Raw genomic sequence first — 27,912 nt, 5'->3', positions numbered from 1 at the left:
TCACAGGACTAGACTGCACCAGGCGTGGAAAGGGATAGGGGGGAGAGATGGGATAAAATGCAGGAAGAGGGATAGGGAGCAAGGGGGTGGGGGGGGGTGTTGTTCAGGCAAGCCGTCCATCAACGATCCCGTGGGGAGGGGGGGTGAATAACGCTTATCCTTCATAAAATCTAAACAGATGGTTTCTAAAACAATGAATCGTCTTATAGTGTGTGCCAATCAAGAAATTAGCTTATCGGACCAATTTCGTATTTTCAATCCAGGCTGTAAACATGTTAATTTCTGCTGTAAAAACGGTCTTTTTTTTGAATGGGGTGTGTAAGTGACTTACGATGCTTCTGCAGCCGGCATAAAGTGGACACTTGACAAACTGCTAGATTTTGCAGTCAAATGCAGTCGATTCATTTTGAAATCACGCAAGTGATGAAAACAAACCAACCTGTTCATGGAAGGAGACTTGGGAGAGTGGCTCCAGTCGTCCATGCTCTTCATGCCGCTCATCTGCTGCAGCTTGGAGCTCAGCTCATTGATGATGCTCGCCTTTACACCTGAGAGAGGCGAGTGTATTCTGCGGCCTTCCAACACCATGGCCTCTCTATGCACTCCACCCCCACCCAACTCGTGCTCCCCGACTTCCCCCCAACCGACTGACCGAGTATCCATCGGTCTCTCCAGGCAAGCGGCCAGAGCTGAGCTGAAACCGTCCTCCATCTTGGATCGACTCAGGTTGCGCCTTCTTTCGTCCGCGTAAGCTCCCTCTGACCTCACGTCTTCCGGGTTGATTTGTCTCTGCAGCTGCAGAGGAGCGGGATTGGTGCTGTTCTGCCTTCGCAGTGCTACCGGCAGCCCCCTCCCTCCCCCTTCCTTGTAATGAGTCATCTTTGGAAACACGGGGTTTGCCATTTTGGCGCTGTGCACCTCAAAACTTTGCCCACCTGAGTGTTCTCCCTCTCCTCCTCCTCCTCCTCCTCCCCTCTCTCCTCTCAGCCCCAGCATTTCTAAATGATGGTCGCTACTGCTGTGACTGTCCAGCTCCTCGATCCCAGAATCCACCACTGCATCCTGCCAGTCCCCGCTCATGGGCATCACAGTAGAGTGATGAGTTTGGTCGGCAGTTTTGGGCCCGGCCGCGCTCATGCTGTGGTCTGAGGATGACGGTGATGTCGTGGTGGCGGCGGCGGCGGTGGCTGTTACTGTCATGGTCGTGGTAGCATAAGTCATAGTTGCAGTGAGGGCGGCCATGCCTCGGTCCTGGGCCGGCGAGTGACCACCTACTGAGGAATCGTTGGAGCTGTTGTAGTAGTGGTGAGGATGGGACATGGGTTGGGGTCTGTGCAGTGACGCAGAGGGCAAAGCTGCAGAAGAAGAGGTGGTGTTGGTGGTGGTGGAGGAGGAGGAAGGGGGAAATATCTGCGGGGTTGGATATGACGGAGAGGGAGCAGACTGCGTGAGGTTAGCCACCTCGCTGTCGTAGGAGGTAAGGCTGGAGCCAGCGGAGTCACCGCCCTGGGAGGAGGGTTGGGGGGCGTTTGAGGACCTGGAAGATGGAAGAGGTGGAGGCGGAGGGGGAGCAGCAGCAGAGTGTTGGCGCCTCTGATGGTGCTGCTGGCCTCTCTCGTTTTTACCGTTTGCAAACTGTAATGGAGGGGGCAAGGGGTCGGCAAAGACAAATTCATCATCCACGTCTATTGAAGGGGCAGGTGGAGGCAGAACCATCAGTCCAAGACCTCCACCTGCTGCTGCTGCTGCTCTAGCGTCTCCCATGGCGTCATGCGACTGAGCCGGGGGTGTTGGGACAGTGTACTGAGGGATGTAGGTGGTGTTGGGAGCGCTGTCCATCTGCAGGAACGAAGGTCTCCGGGGCGCAGGTTGAGCCGGAGGTGGAGGAGGTTGGATGGGCGGAGCTGTTCTGCCGTCATACACCTCCTTTTCCCTCTCTCTCTCCCGCGGGCTCTGTGGGTAATACTGCGTCGAATACTGACTCGTTCTGTCCTCCGAGAAGCGAACTCTCAGACCCTCCCTCGACCCTCCCTCCTTCTCTCTCTCCACCCTCTCTCCGCCTCCTCCTCCTCCTCCTCCTCCCAGGCGTAATATCCTCGGCGACTGCGGCCGGCTCAGAGACGCGGGCGAGGTCGTAGCGGTGGGGGAGCTCAGGTGGAGAGACACCGGGGAGGTGTAGGCCGACTGCGTAGGGGTCGCAAAGAGAGAAGGAGTCGGGGTTTGAACCGGGGTCGGGAACGCTCCGACCGTGGACAGCTGTCGACCGAAGTGTCGCTCCTCCCTGCGAGTTCTGCGGTCGTCCTTCAGGGCTCGTTCTCTCGCGGCGAGGGCCAGACCGAGCGGGGACGAGGGGTCCAGGACTTTCCCCGTGAGCGGGTGGATGAAGGTGGTGGTGGAGTGGGAGCCGTACATGGAGGGAGCGGACTTCGGCTGGCCGTCCTGACTGAGGACGGGGGAGGAGTACTCAGGAAGGCCGAAGGCCGGGGGCATGCTGCTGGAGTAGTTCACGTAGTTGTCTCCAGAAAACATACCCTCGTCTATAGACTTGGAGGGTCGCAGCCGAGGGGTGGGGATCTCCATATGTGATCCCTGTAAAAGCTGAGTTCTTGTCCCCAATGCTCCGACCCCCTCCCCTGCTCCGCCTCCCGCTTCTCCCTGCACGTCCTCCTCAGATGAAAGAAAGAAAGAGGCACTCTTTCTCCTCATGTCTCGGAACCGTTCCCTCTCCCTGCGCGCCCCTCCCTCTCCTCCGAAGGCCGAGCTGAAAGTCGAAGAGTAATCAAAGTTTTCCAGGTTTTGCTGCGAGGACACGGATGGAGCGACAGTCGATGAAGGCAAGGCGGCGTTGGATGTTGGTGGCTGGGGTGGCGAGGGGGTAAGCGGTGACGGTTGACTTTCTGTGGCTGTGTCTTCGGAGGCGTGGTCTTCCACTTCCTGAGACAGCTCGGCTTCCATGCTGCTGCCCTGGCTGCTGCGCCCGCTGCTGCTGGTGGAGGGCGCCTTGACGATGATTGTGGGAATAGGGATGGAGCTCTTCTCTTTGGCCGCACCTCCTTTCCCTCGGTGCTGCCTCAACCCGTCTTCCACTTTCGATTGCTTCATCAGAGCTCCTCGGCCGCCCCTCCTCGCCGTCCCCCTGCCGACTCCTCCCCCCTGCTCCCTGTTGGCTACGTGCGGGTGATGCTGAGGCGCCTGTTGGGTCTTAGGCTTAGCACTCGTTGGAGGTGTGGCGCTGCTGTAGCCTCGACGTAAACCTCCCATTTTGCCGCCTCCTCTCCTGGGCGCCTCCTGCTCTCTAGCGACCAGTCCATCAGATTGTCGGCGCAGGGTGGGGACCATCCCCTGCTGGTTAGCAACACCAGGTCCCCCCCTCTCCCAGCCGGCTTGACCTGGCTGGGAGTGGAGCTGGTAGTGGACTTGAGATACGGGTGGAATGGGCATCGCAGGCCCCCTTCCAGGGTGAGGGCCTGCAGATAGAGGTGGTTCTGGGGCGGATGTGTTAGGGGGTGGTGGGATTTCTTCCGGTCCTGGTACTGAAAGGCTGCGGGCTAGCTTCACAGCAGGCGGGTGGAGGTGCTGCCTTTCCTCCTCTGTTATACCTGGCAACAAAAAAACAAAACAAAGGCGGTTGAAGAGAAACACGTATAGCCTACAGAAATCTTTCCTTGAAGATTCAGCTTACCGATAGATTTTATTTTTTTAACATTCTTTTTATTGATTTTCCAAGACAGTAACAGCTCAGTGCACTTTAGCAAAGTATTTGCATAGTTGGTCCAGTAGTCACATTCAGCATCTACCAGTATAGTATACATGTGATTAACAGGGATGTTGTACAATAGCAAGATAATCATTCAGGGATCATTATGATAAGTTACACTTAACATTTAGAAGATTCAAAGGCTTCTCCCATTTTCTTTTCAAGAGATGAGTCTTTCCTCCGATACAGTATCTTAACGTCACAACATCAGATATCAGAGATTTCCACAAGTGAACATACCGATAGATTTTTGTCTCATCATGACCGCGTGCTGGCCATGTCCTGGTTGAAAGTGAGCTTGGTTGTAGCCGAAACCCGATCCGTGCTGCACCATGCTCACGGACACCTGCTGCTCATAGGGTTGCTTCAGTTGCAGAAGCACATTTTGAAAAGGAAGCATACGAGAATGTGAAGGTACAGAGAGGAGATAAAACATTTACTCAGATATAATCCAATCAGCTGATATTGATTTGATATACAGTAAGACAGAAAGAGCAGTCAGTCTGTATCAGGCAGGGAGAGCATCGATGAATGGATTCAACCTGACTCACACATGACAAATGTTTTGGTGTGGGTGGTCCATTGTCAATCATTTTCTGCAAAGTGCTGGGAGAGCAGGAGAACACATACAGCTAAGAAAAATATATAAAGACCTTGCTGCTTTTGAGATAGGAAGCTTGCATTAGTCACTTCCATGACTAAATATGTGCTACATCCTAAAGCAATCTCTTCGTGAGGGGATCAGAAGTGCTCAGTATTTGTTCATATTTTGCAGGTAGAATAAATTGAGTTTTAAAGAAAAAATCCAGCAGGAGCCAAAAAATATGATAATAAACAAACTAGGACCATTTTCAGTTCAATTCCCAGCAGTACCTCGGTGGAGATGTTGGGAACAATACTCTTGCTCCGGTCCCTCTTGCCTCCATGACCTCTCTGGCCCTGGTTGTCTGGTGTAATAGTGTGCTGGGCAGCAGCCAGGATTTCATCCAGTTTATCTTAAACAAAGACAGAAGTGGGATGAGTGGAAAAAAAGAAACATAGGCAGGTAGTAAGTAATTAAAAAAAGGATTTCAGTGAGCATCCTCCTGTCCCCTCAAAGTAAAAAACAACAACAACCTTATACAGAGTGACGAGCAGCAAGAGAGATTTCTTACTTAGGGCCATCTGATAGACCGTTCTCTTCTTATCAGCACCCTGAGAGGACTCGTATTCTGAAGAGGGGGGGAGAAAAGAGAGAGAGCATCAAACAGGCTGACTTTTAATTAGAGCTCAGGGGCTGATATGGGTAAAGATAAAGGCTCATATTCACCTGCTTTCTTTTTCCAAGGAGATGCAGCTGTATCACACATAATTGAGGGAAACAGAAAAATTAGCTGTGACTAGAAGTGCTGTGTTAGTCTTGTGTATTTTTAGCAGATGAAAGTATGAAATACATACTCGAGAAACATGCGATGGTGGAATTACTGATGTGGTGAGAGGAATGAAAATGAGGATGGAAATGATAATGAGAGCACGCAAATCCATGACTCTCCCACCTTTGTCCACTGATTGCAGCACATTTGGTTCAGGAGAAGAAGAAAAAACCAGAAGCAATTCATGACGATTAATCAGATCAGACAGACAAGTCATGTTATTGCTTTTATACCCTTAAACTGTTTAATTAGTTAGTGCATTTCTTCTCTAAAGGTAATATCAAAAGTGAAAGGAAAGATTTTCCATCAAAGTTATTCAAGGAAAAAGCACACATAGATCATTTTTATTTTCTCTCTCTGCATCAACTTGTTTAATATTTAATGTTGTGTTTCACTAAAAGTGGCCAGAGCTCAACCACAATCCTGCAGAGAAGATGCTCTTCTAAAACACTTTTTCAAATCTTACCCCACATAAAAAAAACCTGTGTGGGGCTCTAAACCATTTTTTTCTAATTCTTTCCAGTCCTCCCTCGTCTGTATTCTTTGCATTCAGTCCTTTGTCCTCTCTCTCATCTTACCCATGTCTTCCAGCTCTGATGTCATCGACTTGGATCGCAGGGCGATGGCAGGAGGAGTCAGTCTTTTAGTCTGCTGCGGAGCTGCCAAGGGAAGAGAGCCAAACGCAGACTTAATGTTTAGTATTCTCAGATAAACATGCAGTCGCCAATGACAACCACACTGCAACACTAGCAAAGTGATGTAAACATGCAATCAGCTTCATCGCTACATCATAAACACAGGATGATGGTAATGACTCTAACCTCTCTTCCGAACAGTGTCCTCCAGTTCAGGGTTTCGAGCAACCATCACAACTTTCACCATGAGACTGTTACCGCCCTGTCGGATCATGTTGACCACCTGCCTGTGGCCCACTTTCACCACATTCTGCCCGTTCACCTGATGGACACGAACGCAAAGTACACCAAAGATTGAAACACAAAACTTTGAAGTATACTTGTAAACCCTGATTTACTTCAGTAACACAGCTTTCCCATGTTTACCATGTTTTGTAAGATTTTCTAAGATTTAACTCCAAACACACAAGCACAACACACACACACACACACACACACACACACACACAGACACACACACACACACACACACACACACACACACACACAGACACACACACACACACACACACACACACCCCCACACACACAGACACACACACATCCACACACACACACACCCACACACACACACACACCCCCCCACACACACACACACACACACACACACCCCACACACACACACACACACAGACACACACACACACACACACCCCCCCCACACACACACACAGACACACACCCCCCCCCACACACACACACAGACACACCCCCCCCCACACACACACACACACACACACACCCCCACACCCACACACACACACACACACCCCACACACACACACACCCCCCCACGCACACACCCCCACACACAGACACACACACACACACCCCCACACCCACACACACACACCCCCACACACACACACACACACCCACACACACACAGACACACCCCCACGCACACCCCCCCACACACACAGACACACACACACACACACACAGACACACCCCCACACACACACAGACACACACACACACACACACAGACACACCCCCACACACACCCCCACACACACACACACACACACACACACACACACCCCCCCACACACACACACACACACACACACACACACACACACACACACACACAGACACACACACACACACACACACACACACACACACACACACAGACACACACACACACACCCACACACCCACACACATCCACACACACACACACACCCCCACACACACACACACACACACACACACACACCCCCCCACACACACACACACACACACACACACACACCCCCCCCACACACACACACACACACACCCCCCCACACACACACACACACACACACCCCCCCCCCCCACACACACACACACACACACACACAGACACACACACCCACACACACACACATCCACACAGACACACACACAGACACACACACACACACACACCCCCCACACACACACACACACCCCCCCACACACACACACACACACCCCCCCCCCCCCCCCCCCACACACACACACACACACACACACACACACACACCCCCCACACACACACACACACCCCCCACACACACACACACACACACACACACACACACACATATTTGCAGTGATTAAGATAGGTGCTAGAGCAGTCCATGCAGCCACTACAGTACATCATAATTACAATAGCTTGGACAGCCACATAGATGACTCATATCACGTTGACTACTAATTAGCAGTATGTGTCAGCTTTAATGGAGGTTAGACAATCACCATTTTTAGAGCTTTAAAAGGTACAAAATGGCCAAAGTTGCTGCCTGTACTGATGATGCTTTGCCGTGTAGCCATCTCTCGTTAACTCTGGTTAAAAATACACTATGTACAAAAATTAATTCTTAGGAACAGAGTGAGAATGAAACAGTATGCATATATATTTAATAGACAGTTACACAAGTAACAGAAGACCTGTTAACACATGTTGATCATGTATGGAATATTTAATCAGGTCATGCAATCCTCCACTGTAAGTTTCACATTGAAAAATCTTTTCAAAAAGAGGGGAAAATATCCTGGATCATATAAACATGAGCCAAGAGGCAATCAAACAATAAATTAGATTATGCAAAACAACACAAGAAATGGGTCTTCTTCCAGATCAAGCATGTTGTCAGTAAAATGCTTTGCACGTGTCCTTACCTCAATGAGGAAATCCCCCATCCTCAGGCCCGCCCTCCAGGCCACGCCCCCCTCATCGACAGACTCCAGGTACTGCAACGCAGGGAATGCAGGCGTTGGAGTGAATTCCTCTATGGGAGTCTGAGCTGCAGAGGACGAGAGATGAGAGGGATGACCATGATGAGTGGACTAGAGTATAAGCATGCACATAAAAAAAAGAGAGAGAGAAGTAGCTCTTGAGACTGGAAATAATATGAGTTGAATTCTTCATCTACCTTTGGCTCCTCTAAGCACAAAGCCAAATCCCTCATTGTCTTTCTTCTGTAGGAGCACTGTCTTCTCCTTAATGATGTAGTCACTTACAGAGGGAGCAGAGGGGAAGGGGAATAGAGAGACAAGAAAAGAGATTGAAGAGAAAGAGTGCTATATGACTTCTACAGCAACAGGAAGCTCTGATTATTGTCATGCAAATAAAGCATTTTATGAATGATGAAAACAGCCACACTGCATCACATTATGAAATCACACTGCAGCAAAGGAAAGGTTTGGCTTGGGTGTCATACAACACGTTCTAGTGCACAAAAGGGTTGGGGGCAGGGGTACAGTTATTGTCACAATGGGAGGGAGAGTATATGAGATGATATCCTATACTATGGGGTAATCCAAATTAGAGCAGACACGCACTGGGCCTGAGGGGGAGTGGCACATTAGAAACATGTGCACATACACTTCAGTGATAATGAAAACTTTGAAATGCACCTAAATCACCGCGTTAGTTTTCACCGCCTATGGCAGCACTTGCAAGGATACTGCTTTACAGACTCCTGTGTATCACTGGCGGTCATACATGACACTTCAAATTATGTACAAGAGGGAGTCAGACAAACCTCTTATGTGCCTCCGCAAACAGCTCCACTTGCTCAAAGCCTGCAGATCACAGACCTTGGTGATGCAATCTTATTATGTTGGAGTGGAGTAACAGCTGGCCCAGCAAGCTCCTCCATTATTTTATTACCATGTCTGCAACTTTTCAGCTAAGCTGCTTTATAACCTTTTCTCCACTACAGGACTGGTTAAACGGACTCCACACTCGCAGCCACATCTCATGACTCATTTCTAGACCTGGCTTTCTAACAATGTCAATTCACACTGGTTCTGTTGGAGCCCCTGCAGCTTGAGCAGGGCCGAACGATTTAAGAGGAATTATAGCTATTTCTTTCCAAAACTGCTCATTTCTGAGTTGGATTGTTCCCTCAAAAAACTTGACTGAAACTGACACTTGACAAATCAAAGTATTTGATTTCCTAGAAGGGCTGAACATTGGTTGGCGTTCTTAGTCAAATACTTCTCTGTATTTATAGTTATGTTTTGACTGCCAAAATAAAGCAGTGAGAAGCATCTGGGTTTACTCAAGGATATAATTGACTCTATTTTAAACCCCACCCTCCTTGGTTACTGTTACTAGGTTAGACAAAATCTCTTGTCACGGGCTCCTTCCTATTTGAAACAATTGAAAATATCTAGAGATTTGACTGTTTTCATATTTAATTGATTTGATTCTTTTAGAAACTTGGCCTCAGTGACAGAATAAAGACAGAGATACAGTAGGGTGTATAATGAAAACACATACATGTAAAAATCATTAAAAATATGAACGATGTCTAATGCTAGTGACCTCAGTTAATGTTAGCTGTCCTTCGTGGCTGCTAGCTGTCTCGCCTCTACTGATTTACCTCTGGACTCCATCAATGACCATTTCTGGAGCCAGGGGTCTGAAATATCCTCTAAATTTTGGCAACAGAGCCTTAAATATGCAATTTTGAGTTATGTGAACAATTGGACAATCACAGCAACATCAATTAGTGCTAAATGCTAGAGATCCATGCCAAAAAGAGTGAGGCCGCATTTACTGTCTCTGGAGTTTTGAGTGCCAATGGAACTGTCACAGGGCAGAACTGCTCATGTACTGCTGAGTAACTTAATGAAGCAAACAAAATGATTCATTATTACAAACTGTAGCAAGACCTACTATATTGTTTTAAATATCCGTCATGTAACCAACAACAACAAAAAAACATTCCTTGAAGACACCCCAAGGACATCTTTTAATCATGTTAAGTAACAGAATTAAGGTCACAATTTCACTGCTACACACTGAAAAGACTTTGCCCAGGTGAAAGTTTGGCTTACCAAAAGTTGCCTAGCAACGGTTGCTATGAGAGGGGCTATCTGATGGTGGTCAGCGGCCCAATCAGAGAGCCAACAAACTGTCAATTTCAACTGGGAATAGAGCGCCACAAGAATGAGTCCTAAAACCCGGAAGTAAGTTAGCATTTGAGCGCCATGGGGTCTAACGTCTAAAAGTCAACGGGGATTTTGAACGGGTTTGTGGTTAGACGTCTGAAATAAGGTCTGTGGTTAACACAAGCTGAAGAGATGTTGGTGTTTTGTTAGATCACATAAACTACGTTAGGTAATACCCACACTTGTGAATTTTGAAGTTTTTACGCTTCTTTAAAAAGGCGGTTGCTAACAAGTGGCTAAATGTGACTACAGTGTTTGTCGGGGACATTAAACGTCATCACGCCGGACACAGAGGTCGGGAACTCTCTCACTAGTCCGCCTTACAGCCTCTAGTCGTGTTTTTCAGTGCCCTTGCAAACTCTTGTAGATTTATCAATATATAGGAAAATATTAGGTTAAAAAACTATTTAGTAAGCGACGGTTTCACTAGCATGTCAAAGCTATAGCTTATCGGAGATCGTCTGAAGCATAACGCTAGTGACGTCACAATCATCCGGCCGTGGTGTAGTTAGCTTGTAGCATAACGTTAGCTTTTTACTTCTGTCGGCCGCATTAACACTTCAAACATCATAAAAATGATCTTCATCTGTGAAGATTATCCTGCTGAACAAAACGCCTACGCTTCAGAAACGTGTGTTTGACACAGAGATTATTTTCTGCAATGATCCAAAATCCAATGAAAACATCCCATAGGCCAATTCTCATTAGACCCCATGGAGATGCTACTTCTTGGTTGGCCTACAAAAATACGTCATATGGTTTGTTCTCTTTACTGTTTTCGATCTTTTTCCTTTTGAATAGAAAGTTTGGTTGAATGGTTGAAACGTCATGAGAGGCAGTGAATGTTCATGTTTTTTTCCCACAGGGTTAAATGTTTCAGACACTGCTTGCTCTCAGGATGCAATCATTATCTACCTTTTTTTTTGCTGAAGTCAGTTCATCCCAAATGCTCAGCATTACATCTAACCTTTACTATCTCTAACCTAAACCAAAAAAAAAAAACAATTTCTTAGCTGCATTGCTAAAAAGGTTTGCAACAAGATGTTCCTCAGAGTAATTTCGCTATGAAGCCACTTAAAAAAAGATCAATTCAACCTTTACAAATGGCAAAATCTGGAGGTTGTAGGAAGCCACCTTAAAATTTCCAATGTCTGGCAGAGGCGACATCTTTCTGCCTCCATTACTCTTGAAACACCCATGTGAATTCTGGTACTAAAATAACAATAACAGTAGAATATTATATCCCACACTCTCCTTCAACAGATCTCCAGTCAGGTTCTGTGTATTTAATCCAGCAGAGCATGTAATGAAGTTTGGTCGTGGAGCCACAGAGGTACGACAGAGTCATGAGCGATGAGCCTGCAGGCCCGGAGATACAGACTTTTTTCGACACCAGACGATCGCTATAGTTTCCCCCTACTGAGGTCCGTTCCCTTGTGAGTTCTCCATCAATGTTACTGTTTCGCCAACGCTCAGCCGCCTTCCAGCCATCTGCTTCCTCACACCTCATTCCTCTTTCTCTCACCCTGTCCTCCATCATGCTTTCTCTCTCTGAGGATCAAAGTTACACAGAGTGGGTGGCTAGATCTTTTGGGCTCTTCATCCATGTTCTTCTATAGTGGGGGGGGGGGGGGGGGGGGGGCTACATGGCCTGTGCTGGTTGGCCACTTTGGTGGCTTGTGGTAACCCTCTTGATTTCCTTTACTTACTAAAAGCTATTGCACTTGTCTGTCAGCACATTGACCAATACTGCTCGGCTAATTAGAGCCATAAAAAGCTTAAACACCCCTGCTTAATCCCTGTTGGCTGGTGGGACACAATCTCTTTGAACTGGCTGCATTAAAGCTGCAAGCCTACAAGAGACCCGAGTTATTATGTTCCCTCCTGAGTCATCCTCTATTCTATGCACAATTACTAAGAAGAAGAAAAAAAAGCTTTTTAACCGTTCATGTGCTGAGTGTACATGCAGAGCGGGGGACAATACCCCCGCACCACAAATGAATAACATGATGGATGGAGATGTAGTAGGTAGATGAGCAGGGCATGTTCATTAATAAATGTACAGGACAGATACTCCCACAGCTTTAAGTACTGTGACGTATACACTTATATGTGAGAACCACATATATTTAAGTCAGTGTATATAGTCGCGAGCACACACACACACACACACACACACAAAGACACAAATGCATGCACACACAGGCATGCACAGAAATGAACGGTATCTCAAACGAGAGCTCGAGAGGAGCTGATAAACTGCACCATTGCGGCTTATTGACTCCTTCACTTTCATCCTTCTGTACAGTCAAAAGACGTCACATTTTAATGACACAACGGGAGACATAAAGAGAAATGGGATGTGACAGCAGCATTTTTTTAAAGGAGCAGATATACATGGTGAGTCCTGGTGAATGAAAAATATCTGCTTGAAGACATCATGACTCAAAGAGAATGTAATACACCCACACTGTCTGACTGAAATGCATCAATATGTGCTCCCCTTCATGCACTAACACACACACACACACACACACACACACACACACACACACACACACACACACACACACGGCATTCAGAGACACACGGGAGGAAGACACGGAAATAAACATGCTGCAGAGTCTCCATTCAAATAGCCACGTCCATCCCCGCGGATATTCACATGCAGAAGAAAAAAAAAAGGAGAAATCTAAGACACACGCAAACTGACAGACACACACACACACACACACACACACACACACACACACACACACACACACACACACACACACACACACAGAATACATAGCTTATTAGTCTGTCTTTGAAAAGGCACGGCCTCTCAATAGCATCATCTACCTCTCCCCTCTCTCCATTGTCCTCTCCTCACATCCATAGCCAGCCAATGAATGAGGAAACAGCCGCTACCTGTAAATGAACCACACGCTCCTGTTTCTGGGGCCCAGTGACGGCCACGAAGAAGAGAGGGAGAGAGAGAAATCTCTCTCTCCGCATCCCCCCATTGCCATGTCCCCCCCCCTCCTCTCTCTTGCGCGCACTCTCCACCACCACCGCCGCCACCTCCCTCCGCCCTCCTCCCCCTCTTCCAGCTAGAGCAGCCGGAGAGAGTCGCGAGAGTGGAGGAGGAGAGAGAGAGAGAGAGAGAGCGAGAGAGAGAGGTGGGAAATGAGCGGGAGAAAGAGAGAGAGAGAGAGAGAGAGAGAGAGACGGCGTGCTGGTCTGCAACCCGCATACTTCAGACAAGAGACTGAGGTGAAGGAAAGACAGAGAGAGAGAACCAGCCATTACCACAACAAGGAGAGAGCGTGTGGTTTGTGTGTGTGGTGGAACATGACAATGAAAGGTTTGACTGAAAAAGAAGGGAGATGTGGAGATGTATTTGCGGTGAGGGGGATGCGGGGGATGGGTAACACGACAGCGGGAAAGTGCTAGCATGTGCACGTCCACTGACTGGTGTATCGCAGATATACTAACAGCTGATTCCCTGGATCTACTCACACACACACATTTGACAAACGCTCTCCCCCCCTTCCCTTTCTCTAAAGCAGAGCTGCCATCAGCACACAGGCGGACGAACACTCCTGCCCTCTCAATCTCTCTCTGAAACAGTAATTGACATTCTCCCTGCAGTGAGGGGAACTCGCTTCGGATCACCTTGGTCTTAATTGAGCACCACTTCACCACGCTGCTGCAATTACATTTAACCAACTTAGCTCAGGTAATATAACCCCAGTGGCTGCCATTTGCATTTAGCACACGGTGAAGCTGCATTAAAATAAATGCCATCTTTTGAATGACAGTCAGAGCAGGGTAATGTCAGCTACAGAGTGTAAGAGGCTGGAAGACCTCCAGGGCTGGCGACTGGTAGGTCCTCCTCTCTAGCTTGGAGGACCTAACCAGCGCTTGATGCTTCATCCTCCTTATGACTCATTGGCAGGATGATGTATAAAGACACACAGGCATTTTCACATCCACTCTAACTCTCAAACAAACATGCACAGCTCCATAATACTCCGCTGCAGCTGCCCATGCTGAGCTGCAGCCTCAGACAGATGCCATGGAGGAGGAGAAGAACCCTGCTCCACCTTTCATTATAACATTATTGTGTTCAGTGTAAACAAGAGACAAGAGAGGAGAGAGAGAGAGAGAGAGGCATGTTGATTGAGGTATCAAAATGACAAGAGCATTTGTGTGGTGGAGCCAAAAGGGGGCATAGCTGAAAATGACATGGCAGCTCTTCAGCACTTCAATGTGTTCACAGCAAAAGAACAATAGAGAACAAGCAGCGTTCAGGATCAGCAGAAAACAGACACATACTGCACAAAGGAAGACCAATAGGGGAAACAATAGAGCACATACACAGACATGTAGGTGTAAAAAAGAAGTGTGTCTACTGTACCAGTCAATCACTGTGACTGGCCTCACAGTGTTTCTTTACAGCGACAGAGTGGACAGCTCAGCTGCTGCCCACACTCGTGTGAGGGAGAGCTGTATCAGAGGCTGCAGCTGAGAAGATTTATTCTAGCTTTCACATTTCAAATATGGTGTTCAGGGTCTGGGGCTGAGGTCTGTCCCATCATGCATTGGGAGAGAAGTCATGGGCAGTTTGACACACCACTGGGCAGATTATACCCCCCATGCTTTCTCAGCAATTTCAAAATGCAGTTGTTTTTTTTTTCTTAAAGGCAGCAGACCCGTTTCACAGCAGGATTGACAGATTATAAAGTCATATGGATTACGGCGACTTCTTCTTACCTGGGCCCATCAGTTCCGTCGTACGCTCCGACAGTGACGTTACGGAAAAGCTTCCTCTTGGCTTTCTCACTTCGCGTCTCTGCAAGGCACACCACATATGCTCAATTAAAAATGCCTCTTCCGTCATGACACCTTCTCTGTCTTTTTTTTTTTGCACGAGTGTTGTGACTTCAGCACAACACGCAAATGAATGAAATATGTTAACACCTTTTTCCTCCTGTCTGGTACATGACATATGGTTTTCTTGCTGTGTGAACAGTGAAAAGGAGTACAGGGATGTACATGTGCAACTCTCTTCTGCAGGAGGGCTCGCTGGTAAACATGAATGTGACATGTGTTGTGTGTTACAGTGACTTAAAGGATAATTCCAGCCTGAGGGAATGTGTCACCCATTTTTCAGTGTGCCTTTTTTTTCCGCTCTACTGTATGTGCTCTTTCTTGTGATGGTTGTGACTTGTTATACCACCTCCTGACATCTCTAACTTCATGTGAGTCGTATCAATATCAAATTAATATCAGTTTATAATAGAAGTATTTAAAAAACTAAATAGGGAAAAACCATTTCAAGCACAAGACTTGTTGGATTCATTACTTACTATTATTTACAAGTTGAACAACAACGCAATCTGAAAACCAGATTTATGTTTCACATGGACAGAATCACACTTTAAAGCTCCTGTGATCCAGTTGCTGTGCTTCATTCAACTGATCTGACTGGAAGCTAGTCAATGTGAGGCCTCTGTGCTACTTAGTTTAGTTTGTTTAAAAGGACAATGTGCACTTACATTAAATGTTTTCAATAAACAAAGAGATGGGCGCACCAGATTTAGCTAAAAGCTACATTCCATCTGTAGTCCATTGCTACTGGTTGGTGTAACTGGCTACCAAATTGGGAGAAAGGGGGATAAAATCTGATACAAATTTATGAAGAAGGAACTGTGGGGACATAGGCACGCTCCCGCTGCTACCGGTTAGGTGTCAGATGAAGTCATTAACAGCTCGCTGAAGAAACAGCTTTTTTTTGTGCAGATACATATTCAGATTCTAAAGAAAGCAGGTTGAGATTTTTGGATTAAAAAAACATTATGTATGCACGTACAGGAAAAAAATCAGTAGAAGCAGAAACCACCGATTCCTCACAGGAGCTTCATGAAGAATTCTGAGCTGGAGCTTTAAAACTAGTGTTGACTTACCTGTTCGGTTATTGACACCCGCCACTTCCTCCACGCAGTCTGAAGGAAACCAACCGGTGCGACCTTTCACAGTTCCCTCCCAGTATCCCCCCTCTCCGACACTTAACACTGAGACAGAAACAGATATCAGAAAGCATACGTAGATGATTACTGTTTAGTATTCTTTTTAAATACACTCTCACAAACTCTCTCTTACAACACACTTTTATTCATCTTTCCCTCTACCTTATTTGTTTACCTTTAGCTACCTTTCATATGATACCATTGTACAAACCTCTGAGCACTGGGAGAAGCATGTATTGCTTTGTGATGATGAGATGTGCGTCTCATTTCTCTTGTTTGAATCCCCCCTTTACACAAACACCTCTTAATTTCTGTTGCTATTTTAGATACAGGGGGTTGTATTTTTTACTGCAGACACTACATTACATCAGATTATCTGCAGCTGAGATTAGTTTATTTGTTTATCTCTTAAAAGATTCCAATCTCAGTAACCATTTTTCAATAACATTGTTTTCTCATGTTGTCATATTTTACCGCTTAACTCTGTCTCACCTTTGACTTTGTCTCCTTTGCTCAGCGAGAGCTCTCTGTCTCCGGTAGCAGAGTGAGCACGAGAGGCCACATAAACCCGCCCTGGCACGGCACTGTACATACGCTTCATCTGACCTCCGCCGCTGCCTGCTGAGGTTGCACTGCAGATGGAATGACAGGGCGAAAGAGAGAGAGAGAGAGAGAGATAAGATGAGTGTTGCACGCGGTGGAAAACAAGTCAGACAAAGTGAGACAACATAGTCAGGCTCCATCAGAGAAAGTCATCTTTTGAGTCACACTAACGAGTCATACCAAGAGAACAAACGCATGCTGCTGTTTTGTACTGACACAGTGTCTAGCATGTAATACATATTGTAAGTGCTGTTACTCACACAGTATATGCGCCTCAATTCTGTGCTACAGTGATACTGTAAAGTTAACTCTGTGTTGGTAGTTAGAATGTAAGATATTATTGTGTTAACAAGTTGAGCGTAAATGGAAGACCTCTAACCTCCATGTTTATTTTGAGCATATGAAAGCACTTATGAAAATATACAATGATGCAGTAAGGGATGCGAGAGCAACCTACTCTGATTTCTCAGAACACCCAAAACCCAAAACTTATATTTGAAACCCTTGACCGGCTTGTTGGTCCTCCCACCAACAGCAACCTGCACCTATCACCTAATCTCTGTGAGCAATTCAAAGTTTTTTCTATTGACAAAATTGGGAAAATCAGATCACGGACCAATAGCACCCATACTAACAACTCACCTGTCCCTGAACCATCAAACCACAGACCACATCAGGTTCCACCTCTCAATTTTCTCACCATAATATCCTTATTTACTCTAAACGATTTGGTCAAAGGCATGAAGTCCTCAACTTGCCCCCTTGATGTGGTCTCTACAAGGCTTCTGAAGGACACCATGCCTACTATTGGTCCTTATATTTTATCTATTGTGAACAACTCACTAACCTCTGGCTCTGTCCCTGTCTATTTTAAAGCTGCTTTGATTTAACCCGTTCTTAAAAAAAACAACTCTGATCCAACCACCCTGGAAAACTATAGGCCGATAAAGCTCCCATTCTTAACCAAAATCCTTGAAAAAATTGTCTTCAATCAACTTCAAGCTCATTTAACAAACAATGATTTATTTGGAAAAACTCCAGTCTGGCTTCCGATCTCTTCACAGCACTGAGACAGCTCTTCTTAAAGTTTGTAATGACCTTCTTTTGGCTGAAGATGTTGGTAACTGCTCCATACTGGTACTTCTGGATCTGAGCGCTGCGTTTGATACAGTGGATCACAACATACTTATCAACAGACTCAAAAAATGGGCAGGTATCAGTGATATGGCCTTAAACTGGTTCAGGTCTTACCTCCAGAACAGAAGTTTTGCGGTGTCAGTGGCTGGGTCAGTTAGTACATGGGGTCCCCCAGGGCTCAGTTCTAGGTCCAACACTATTTTCAATTTACATGCTCCCTCTTGGTAACATCATCTGTAAATATAATGTCAACTTTCACTGTTATGCCGATGACACACAACTTTACCTCCCGATTCCACCTGGTGACCATTCAAATACAACTACTCTCCTCAAGTGCCTTTCAGAAATAAAATCATGGATGTCGGACAACTTTCTACAACTCAGAAGCCATCAAAAATAAATCAAATTACTGCACACCTAGGAGAACTAGCCCATTATGTGAAGCCCTCAGCCAGAAACCTTGGGGTTGTTTTTGACCAGGACTTGTGTTTTGAGCCGCAAGTGAAGAAAGTTGTACAGTCCTGTTTTTACCAGCTCACAAATAAAGCTAAGGTCAAATCCCTCATGTCACAAAAAGATCTGGAGAAACTCATACATGCCTTTATTTCCTCCAGGTTTAATTACTGTAATTCATTATACACCTGTCTAAGTAAAAAAATCAATCCACGTCTTCAAACTATCCAAAACGCAGCAGCCCGGCTTTTAACAAGAACAAACAAATGTGCCCATATCACGCCAATTTTAGCATCCCTTCACTGGCTCCCTGTTGATTTTATAATTGATTTTAAGATTCTTTTAATTACTTTTAATGCACAACATGGGCTGGCCCCTTCTTATATTTCTGAGCTTTTAACCCCTTATGAACCAGGAGATCTGAGATCCTCTGGCAGAGCCCTACTGGCTGTTCCAAAGTCCAGGCTAAAAACTAAAGGGGACAGGGCCTTTGCTGTCAGAGCCCCGAGTCTTTGGAACAGCCTGCCAGAGGAGATCAGACTTGCAGATTCAGTCCCTTGTTTTACATCCCTACTTAAGACATTCTTTTATAAAAATGCTTTTACTTTGTGATTTCGGTAATTGTTCTTATTTTTATTTTATTAGTCTGATTTTGTTGTCTGCTTGTTTACTCTCTGCCTGTTGCTTTAATTATCTCTCTGCTTTTATTTTCTGTTGTAAAGCCCTTTGTTACTTGTATAGAAAAATGCTATACAAATAAAGTATTATTATTATTATTAGTAGTATTATTATTATTATTAACAAAATGTCATTCAGTAAGGAATAAGTGTTGTAGTGACATACTGTTGAGAGGTAATGCAAAGCATGTCGAGCTTCTTCTTCAGGATCATTTTTAAATAGATAATATATTTTTTTATATATTTATGTAAAATTATACCTACTGTATATATTTATAGTATATACATTTTGTTATACCTTAGATTTTGTTGAGATCATCTTTAGCCACATTAGCAGGCTTGGCTCTCGGGAAGGCAATGTCAGTCTATTTGTCTAACCAGCACTTAGCTTCAGTAATGAACTGATTGGGGCATTCATAAACACAAACATTTACAGTTCCAACTTGATGAAACCTCAAGATTTTAGTGATCCAATGCATCAACATGTAAACAAAAGAGCCCAGTATTTGTTTTCTCACCATGAACCTGCATAACTAATTGAATTCCTGTCAGCCTCAGCTGTTCCTTGTGATATTTAAGCTCACAGACGTGCCAAATTAAGATGGTGAACAAGTCAACATCAGCATGTCATAAAGTGTTATTGTAAGCATGTTAGCATGCTGATGTTAGCGTTTATCACAGAACTGCTAGCATGGCTGTAGACTCTTGAAAGGTTTTGCATATTTCCTAATTGTCACTGGAGCTCTTGCATAGCTATCCAGCACATTCACAATCACCAGATTGAATCAGGTCATATTTAGTTCCAAACCCCTCATAAAATAAGACACTCTTGCATTTACAAAATATCTCATCCAGCTAGATTTACCCTCTTCCACAGACCAGTACCCCACTGCATCAGTCAACAATCTGTAGGGAGGGGCAATAGAATAAAAACATAACGACAATACCAATAAAACAACAACCAAAACCATTTCCTGACAACAAATCAGTGTGCCTTGTGGGAAGGGGCTGCCTCCCCTAGGGGTCTGGTGGCCCCCCTCAAACATGTACACACACACACGCACAGCTGGCAGGTTCCCTCCAAGTGGTCTGGGGACCACTACGCAATCTGTAGTCAAGCTCGGGTCTGAGACCCCTACACAAGCTGTTAACTTGTCATCCTGAACCTCAATCCCACCCATCCCCTTCAACTATCACCTTTCACACCAGTACACGCACACACACACACACACACACACACACACACACACACACACACACACACACACACACACACACACACACACACACACACCTAGCCATCCATCTTATTCATACACGCCCCTCTCATTCTAACTAGCCACCCTCTTGTAGGCTTTCAAATTTAGACATTTTCTTTCTTTCTTTCTTTGTGTTTTTTTGTTATGATTTTTCTAATTTCTTTAATCCCTTCATCTGATTGCTGCAGAACTGTCTTTACCGTCCTCCCTCTGTGTTTGATGGTTTAAACCTTTTTTCACAATACATTTAGTTTTTCCTTTTTATCGCATACTGTACAGCTGATGGTATTTGGAAATTTAGAATCTCCGTTAGTAGATGTCTTTAAAGAGACCCCATTCATGCACACAGTGTAACTTCTCTCCACAGACGCATTACCCTTGTCTGCCTCTTGGCTGCCGCTGCCTCTCCTCTGTGTCACTTTGCCCTCCTCTACCTCTGGACGGGGAGCGTGTCCGAGTTCTGGGGCTGCTGGAGCTTCTCATACCTATGGAGGCTCTGCGTTGGGCCTTTGGAAAAAAAAAAAAGTCCCACAGAGAAAAAGTCAAAAACTGAGCCTGAAAATGATTAGTACAATTACAAGACAAAGTAATAGAACAAGCAGTGCAATATGATAAAAACACTTATCTAATATTACAAAGATCAGCAGATGAGAATCCATCTAAGGTTCCTTAGTACCTGTACTGGGTTGGGATTGGTTGCAGTCTTGTTGGGCTGGGCCAGGGGGTCAGATTGGGTCATGGTGTTATCGCTGTTAGCGCGCAGGAGGGGGTGAGTATGAAGTGAGGGGAGAGGCAGCGTGTGGGAGCTCTCTTTGCGCTTGGGAACATACTTTGGTGATTCCAAAAAGGGCACTGAGGACATCGGTGTGAGGATTAGGAGTGAGGAGGCAGAGGTGTAGAGCGTGAGGAAGGCGGTGTAGTTTGATGTGACGGGGGTGAAATGGAGGGAGAAATTAGGTAGATTGTTAGGGGGGGAAAGAAGGGAAATTGAAAGTGCAAAAAAAAAAAATCATAGATAGAAAACGCAAGCTGGGACCTGATTGCAACATCTGTGTCCCCCCCCCTCAGAGGAGGCAGTTCGGCTCACCTATGTCAGTATCTTTGTGGTTTTTGATGATTTCCCCGAGTTCAAAGTGACCAGACAATACAGCGAGCTGCGAACACACAAAAACAAAATGTGATATTATTGTTCTAGCTCGTGCTATCATGATATTTCACACTTTGTTGTAAAAAAAAAAAAACTGTTGTTGAAAGCTAATTAAAACAAGCAATTGTGTCTGATAAAACTGCACAAAGCAGTATTAAATTAACTCAAAGATTTACCTGAAAAGGGGTCTGACCATGCTTGTTCTTTGCCTCCTTATTTGCTCCCCTATAGAGAAGAACGCGGACACAGCTTTCCTGATCATGCATAGAGGGGGGAGTTGAGGTTACAGATTGGAAAAGCCAGCAGACATGATCATGGTGAAAGTATTTCACAAAGAGGATTTGTTTTTCATACTTGCCTTGTTGTACAATGCAGAAATGTGAAGAGCAGTGTTCCCTGAGGCATTTTGAGAGGAGGTGTCCGCCCCATAAAACAGCAGATGCTCCAAGTGCTGGGCATGGCCATTCTGGCACGCCTTTTAATATATAGCAAGTGTGATAGATATATCCACAAATGGTGAGTGTAAGAAAGAAGAGAATCAAGTTAAAGGGATTTAATATGGGACTGTTGTGTTCAATCAAATTAGGCAGAAAGGCGAGAAGATTAAAGATACTGCAAAATAGATTTCAAGAAAAGGAAAGGGAAATAATATATCTAACACTCACATTCAGAGTCATAATTTATCTTACAAAAACAGGTCAGAGCAAATGAAATAGCACCATGGAGTGAATTAAAGGAAACAAAAGAAAAACACATTTAAACAACTGAAATGAGCCTTCAGCAGCCTGAGAGGTTTCCTCATATTTTTCTGCAGGGACCAAAATATCAGAAAGAAAGATAACACACAGCACGGCAAAAACCAAAATAAAATACCATGACAACCAGCCCATAGCACAAACGCAGATTTAACAGAAATGTCACAGAGATATAACGTGAGCAATGCACCCATATCTACGGCATGAAGGAGGATAATATGTACTCAGCGGGAGACGACCCACATTTTGCTCATGTTAAATGAAACATATGTTCACTTCTGCATCATGCTCACATCACATTACTCAGTGCCTTTGCCTCTGAAAGGCTGGTAGGTGTGATGACATGGGAGGATGAAGGGTACCTTATGTACTTCTTCCATTCCAAACTCCTCTTCATCCCTGTGCTATGGAGAGAGACGAGGAGGGGAGGAGGCAGGGAGGATGGAGAGACGGGTGAGGAAGAAGCAGAGTAGAAAGGAAGGTGAGAAACTGCTGGGAGAGACTGAGGGTGATGGTTCATGACATGAGACATGAGACATGGGAAATGATGATGGTGCATTGCTGAAGTTTTCATGGATAGAGACAAGGACAAGAGATGGTTCACATTTAAATATGAAACCATGAGGAAAATGATTGAAAGATAGATGGGTTTGTTTTTTGGTATTTCTGAGTTAATTTCAACTACTATATAAAATATTCAACTGTACCTGATGGGACTCGTCCCAGCCATTTTCATCCCTAGTCCCCAGCCTCGCCCTGTAATACAGCAGGGTCTCGCAGCAGGACGTGTCACCCCCTGTCAGCACTGTGTGGTACAGCGGGGTCAGGCCACAGCGGTCTTTGTAATTTGGAGACGCTCCGAGGGACAAGAGAGCCTGGCAGGAGATGGTTGAGTAATACACAGATGCAGTTTTTTTACATTAACATTGTGCACCTTTAAAAGTTATGAATCACACATCAGATTTATTTATTACGTCAACAATTCACTGTTTCATGTCGATCTTACGAGACAACCTAAAAATCTCCATCCTTGTGTAAAAAAACAGACCTTGGTCAAGTCTCAATCAAATATCAAGAAGTCTTATCTCTCTTACAATCCTTCATGTCATTGTTTGTGTACAAACAAAAATAAGTCTTTGCTGACAAAATCAAATTATAACAGAAAGTGTAGCAAACTCCCCCCCCCCCCCCCAATTTAACTTCATTCCTGCTCTTGCATATGTGCACTCTGATATTGTGCTTGTTTTGGTGGTTTTGTTTGACCTTTAATGTGTCACCGGGCTGTGGTTTCCATATGAGCCATTTACAGGTTTCTACCACAACCACAAAACTTTCTTTCATATTTCCTATACGTGCTGTGTGTTTCTTTATATTCTTGTGTGAAACAAACTATAAAAATAATGAAAGCATAAATGATTAAATAATAGCTCTATTTGTCTAATGTGTGTGGGTGTGTATAATCTGTCCCTGCATAAATATGTATTTATATAAATAAGTATAAAAAACACAGACGCTGACAAAGACAAAGAAAAGAACAAAGAGGGATATTATGAGTCCTTATTTAAGTCTCGATGCTGCTGCTTATCATTCCATTCATAGTATATCAATATAATGACACTCATTTAACTGGATTATAAATGTCTGTGTCTAACTCAATGACACAGATTACAAACGTAGCTCATTTATTAAAAGCTGATTTTTACACTGCATGCTGAAGCTGCAGCTGGAACAGAAAAAAAACGTTGTAAATATTTCTTGTCAAAGAGACGCATTAACAAAGGTGTGTCATGTTACGCAGTTGTCAGAGATAAAAGAGGCTTTGATATGTGGTCTTTGAGAGCAACAGTACTTCCTAAAAGGAAAAAAAATCTCCTGTTTACAATTTGCAAGAAAACTGTCAGCTCAGTCAGCTGTTAAAACTCAAAGAGTATTTAAGGCACAGTCAAATGCTTGTAAGCATCTTCTAGTGAAATTCCCATTCACAGCATTTACAACTTCATTTATTGTATTTAAGATCAACAGAAGATACTTTTTATTTGATATGTTTTAGTAAGATCCTTCATTTTGTCAGCATGCACTCGACTTTGATTCAAGGTCCTTACCAGCAGCCCGGCGTGATTTTGAGCCCTGACAGCTTTGTGCACCGCCGTCAAGCCGTCTCTGCTTCTGAAGTCCAAATGAGCACCACCCTGAACCAGCACCCTGATGCCCTCCACCGACAGGCCGGACTGGGCAGCCACTGAGAGTGGGGTCTCTGACCCGCAGAAGCAAGCAGGGTTCAGAAAGGACGGCAGGCAGAAAGAGGGTCAAAGTGAAAATCAAGAATCTGCTACCTTTACTTTAGCACCATCACTTAAAGGCTTTATATGTGATGTTTTTTGATCCAGCAGATATCGCCCTTGAGCACCAGCATGAAACCAAAACAACTTGCGGTGCATTGTTGTGTTAGCATGCTAATGCTAGCGATCTTTATTATGCTCGTATCTTCACACTGCATGTAAATTTACCTGAAATGAGCGTGATCTAGAAACACAGTTAAGCAGTGAGTACAGTATGTTATTCTTCTTTTCTCTAGTCCCTCAATTAAACAACTTTTATACATGAGGGGAGGAGTCAGCCGGCCGTCCAGACGATGTAAACAAACTGAAGATAGGACTCTGAAAACTCTGAAAACATCACAGACAGTGGGACTCGGGTGTTACACCCATTGTAGACAGTCATGACTCATAGAGTTATTTTCAGAGGATATCCTTGATTTATATTACATTTAAGTGTGAAAAATCACATAAAGCCTGTAATACTGCTTGGAAAAGAACATTTTCAAGAGCAATGAATTAATCTAAAGGTTGGTGCAAACTCACCTCCGCTGTCAGGGTCATGAAAATTTGGATCAAGACCTTTATCGAGGACTTTTGCCAGTTTATCTATTGTTCCAGTCTGAATGTAATCCAGAAACTTCTTCAGACTGGCCTGAGAGGGGCGCAGGAGGAGGAGGGGAAAGGACGTCAGCAAGTAGAGATAAAAACTGCTCAGAAGCAATGTGAAATTTAAAAAAGGTGAAATACCTTGGTGCTGAGTTTGGACAGAGCCTTCTCATCCAGATTTGTCTGTTTATAAACTCTGGTTTTGTACCTAAACTGAGGAGCAGAAAGAGATACGTGTTCAAAGTATGATTCATCACCCTGCAGAACAGTTCAGTTTATCAGAATAGTTGGAGGCAGAAAAAGGATTACTAGCTGGAAATCTGTATTTCCTATGGGATACCAATCTATAACCGGTCTAAATATCAAAACTGGTTAATGAAGTTGTAATTAAGTTGTTTTTTTTATTAAGGCAATGCTTGCTTGTACTTTTGGAAGAACTAATCAAATATTTTGATGTTAGCACTGCAACATGTGAAGAACAATGGAACTAAACTCTTGCAGCGTAACACTCTAACTTACTAGAGAAATTCGCCCTCCCATTGAAATTAGCTGCAACAGCTACGGGATAAGTTTCTTTAGCATTCATTCTGTTTTTAAAGAAATTAAAGATAGGTCCTGTTGAATTTCATGGAAGTCAGGATTTAGTTCTGTAAACCACCAGCATGCAGGAGAATTGTGTCTGCTTTGATCGTGCCATCTCCACATCCTTCTTGTACCTTTGGTAGGAAAAGTAAACCATTCACCAGGCAAGAGCGATATTTATTACATCTTGCATTATATTAATGCAATGTGCATATTAGTAAGTGTTGGAATTCATTTAGAATAATCAGTATAAAGGAAAATCTCCATAGCAAAATGGAGTTGTTCAAAAAATGTTCTCAGTCGAGCGCTGAAGTGATTGAAAATAGCCCCGGTGTCTAAATACATGCGCTTACAGAGCTGTGAGATACACTCACTGCCGTGGAGCATAGTTTAGTTAGGAGGCCTGATCAGCATACCAACATGTCCTCATCTGGAACCTTGTCAAGAATGTAAACACTCTGGTTTGGAGCCAAGACCCTGAGTGGTATCTTTTTTCAGCCTCACCCAGCTCATCAACATTTACAGTTGTTTGACCACCAGAGGGCGATGTGACACAATCATGTCACAGCATGGAAACTGATGGCTGATAGTGATGTCATCTCCCATAGCAAACCTGCTTAACAGTAGAGTAATCATTAAATCCATGGTATGAATTTAATCTTTGTCAAGGTTTATTTAAAGTTATTTTACTGGGTTGAATAAGTCAATTTTTATAATTCTTATAGATGATTGAATGATAAAAAACACAAGGCTTAAAAAGTACATTAATTTATGTTAAGATGTTGATGTACAGCTGATTGACACCTGAAGATATCTTTGACTTTATGAGATAGGACAGCTGAAGAGAGACAGGACATGTTGGGAGGAGAGAGTAGGGGATGACTTGCAGCAAAGGGCCGAGGTCGGATTCAAACCCACAGACGAGGACTATAGTCTCTGTACATCACCGCTAGGCTATCCAACACCCATGTTTATAATTTGAACTTTTGTGTGTGTGTGCAATGTGGTGATAGTATTAATTCTGTATTTTTAGAGGAAATCCGTGAATAGAAAACAGAAGTAAAACAAAAAAGTGATGAGTGCACAAAATTCAGGCAGTAGATCATGAACGTTTCATTTATGAGAAAACACATTTTATATGCTTCTCTTCTAGAAATTATTTAGCAATGATTATTTTACTTTTTCAACTTTGAGAGCAACAAATAAATTAGTCAACCATGTCCCCATCAGGTTTGTTATGTATGGCAGTGTGGACTCCAAAAGAACATTTTCATTTAGAGAAATAATCAGAACAGAACGGTTCATTCTGTTGCCTACAACAGTTAGCGTCCTGGCTATGGCCTAATGGTGCTCCTTACCTCCAGGTAAGGCACTCCTTTCTCAAAGGTCTGTGAGTAGTCTCGCAGGGCCCTCTCCTCCTCCAGGAACTTGGCGTCTCTGCCATCTCCAGCCGGCTGGAAGAGGCCATAGTTGTAGGCGTCCCATAGAGACTCGCTGAGCGAGCAGATGATCTGTTGTTTGGCGCTCCAAACGGTGCAGTCCTGGTCGAACTGGACACACCTCTGACAGACACACAGACAGGACAGGAGCCTCAAAGATAAATGGTCAATAAAGACAAGAATGACAAAAACATAAAGTGTTTCTCTAATATAAATGATTTACCAGACAGCTGCAAAAGAGTCAGCTGTCAAGTGTATGCAAACGACACAGTTATAAATGTGTCTGCAAAGACCCCTCAGAGGGCAGCAGAGATCCTCTCAAAAGAAATGTCTGCTGAGTCGAAACGGCTTCCAAAAAATCATCTGACCTTATGCTATGATCAAACTGTCTGGATGTGTTTTTCAGTAAATGATCATTTTAGAATAGAGATTGATGAAAAGGAGATAAAAGAGGTACGAGTTATTTTAGATTCTCAGTTGAAGCTTGACAAACATGTTAAAAAAGTTATTCTTAAGAAATACAATCTACAGAGTTTTCACAGTTTTGTAAACTTTTTTTAAAATCTGATTTTATTTTAAATGTGTAAACAACCTCGCTCCAGAAACAATCTGTCAGCT

The 27,912-nt window shown here is 44.4% G+C and overlaps 1 protein-coding gene across 1 annotated transcript in view; it reads right to left on the bottom strand.

The window, feature by feature from the left end:
• LOC132955126 (SH3 and multiple ankyrin repeat domains protein 1-like) overlaps nt 1–27,912 on the bottom strand; it is a 54,367-nt gene that overhangs the window by 3,988 nt on the left and 22,467 nt on the right. Inside the window, exons 3-25 of the mRNA XM_061027814.1 lie at nt 27,214–27,417; nt 25,415–25,486; nt 25,211–25,319; nt 24,452–24,603; nt 23,057–23,224; nt 22,712–22,753; nt 21,953–22,069; nt 21,771–21,848; nt 21,535–21,601; nt 21,124–21,299; nt 20,824–20,954; nt 16,811–16,950; nt 16,256–16,363; nt 15,063–15,141; nt 8,273–8,355; nt 8,019–8,143; nt 5,991–6,126; nt 5,748–5,828; nt 5,067–5,093; nt 4,912–4,968; nt 4,631–4,752; nt 3,998–4,121; nt 440–3,599 (exon numbers count right to left, since the gene is read on the bottom strand). Coding sequence (XP_060883797.1) covers nt 440–3,599; nt 3,998–4,121; nt 4,631–4,752; nt 4,912–4,968; nt 5,067–5,093; nt 5,748–5,828; nt 5,991–6,126; nt 8,019–8,143; nt 8,273–8,355; nt 15,063–15,141; nt 16,256–16,363; nt 16,811–16,950; nt 20,824–20,954; nt 21,124–21,299; nt 21,535–21,601; nt 21,771–21,848; nt 21,953–22,069; nt 22,712–22,753; nt 23,057–23,224; nt 24,452–24,603; nt 25,211–25,319; nt 25,415–25,486; nt 27,214–27,417 — 5,558 coding nt within the window. The remainder of the gene's footprint in view (nt 1–439; nt 3,600–3,997; nt 4,122–4,630; nt 4,753–4,911; nt 4,969–5,066; nt 5,094–5,747; nt 5,829–5,990; nt 6,127–8,018; nt 8,144–8,272; nt 8,356–15,062; nt 15,142–16,255; nt 16,364–16,810; nt 16,951–20,823; nt 20,955–21,123; nt 21,300–21,534; nt 21,602–21,770; nt 21,849–21,952; nt 22,070–22,711; nt 22,754–23,056; nt 23,225–24,451; nt 24,604–25,210; nt 25,320–25,414; nt 25,487–27,213; nt 27,418–27,912) is intronic.

The sequence above is a fragment of the Labrus mixtus genome, chromosome 21, assembly GCF_963584025.1.
Source record: "Labrus mixtus chromosome 21, fLabMix1.1, whole genome shotgun sequence".
NCBI classification, from domain to species: Eukaryota; Metazoa; Chordata; class Actinopteri; order Labriformes; family Labridae; genus Labrus; species Labrus mixtus.
This window is presented reverse-complemented; position numbering and strand designations above follow the sequence as displayed.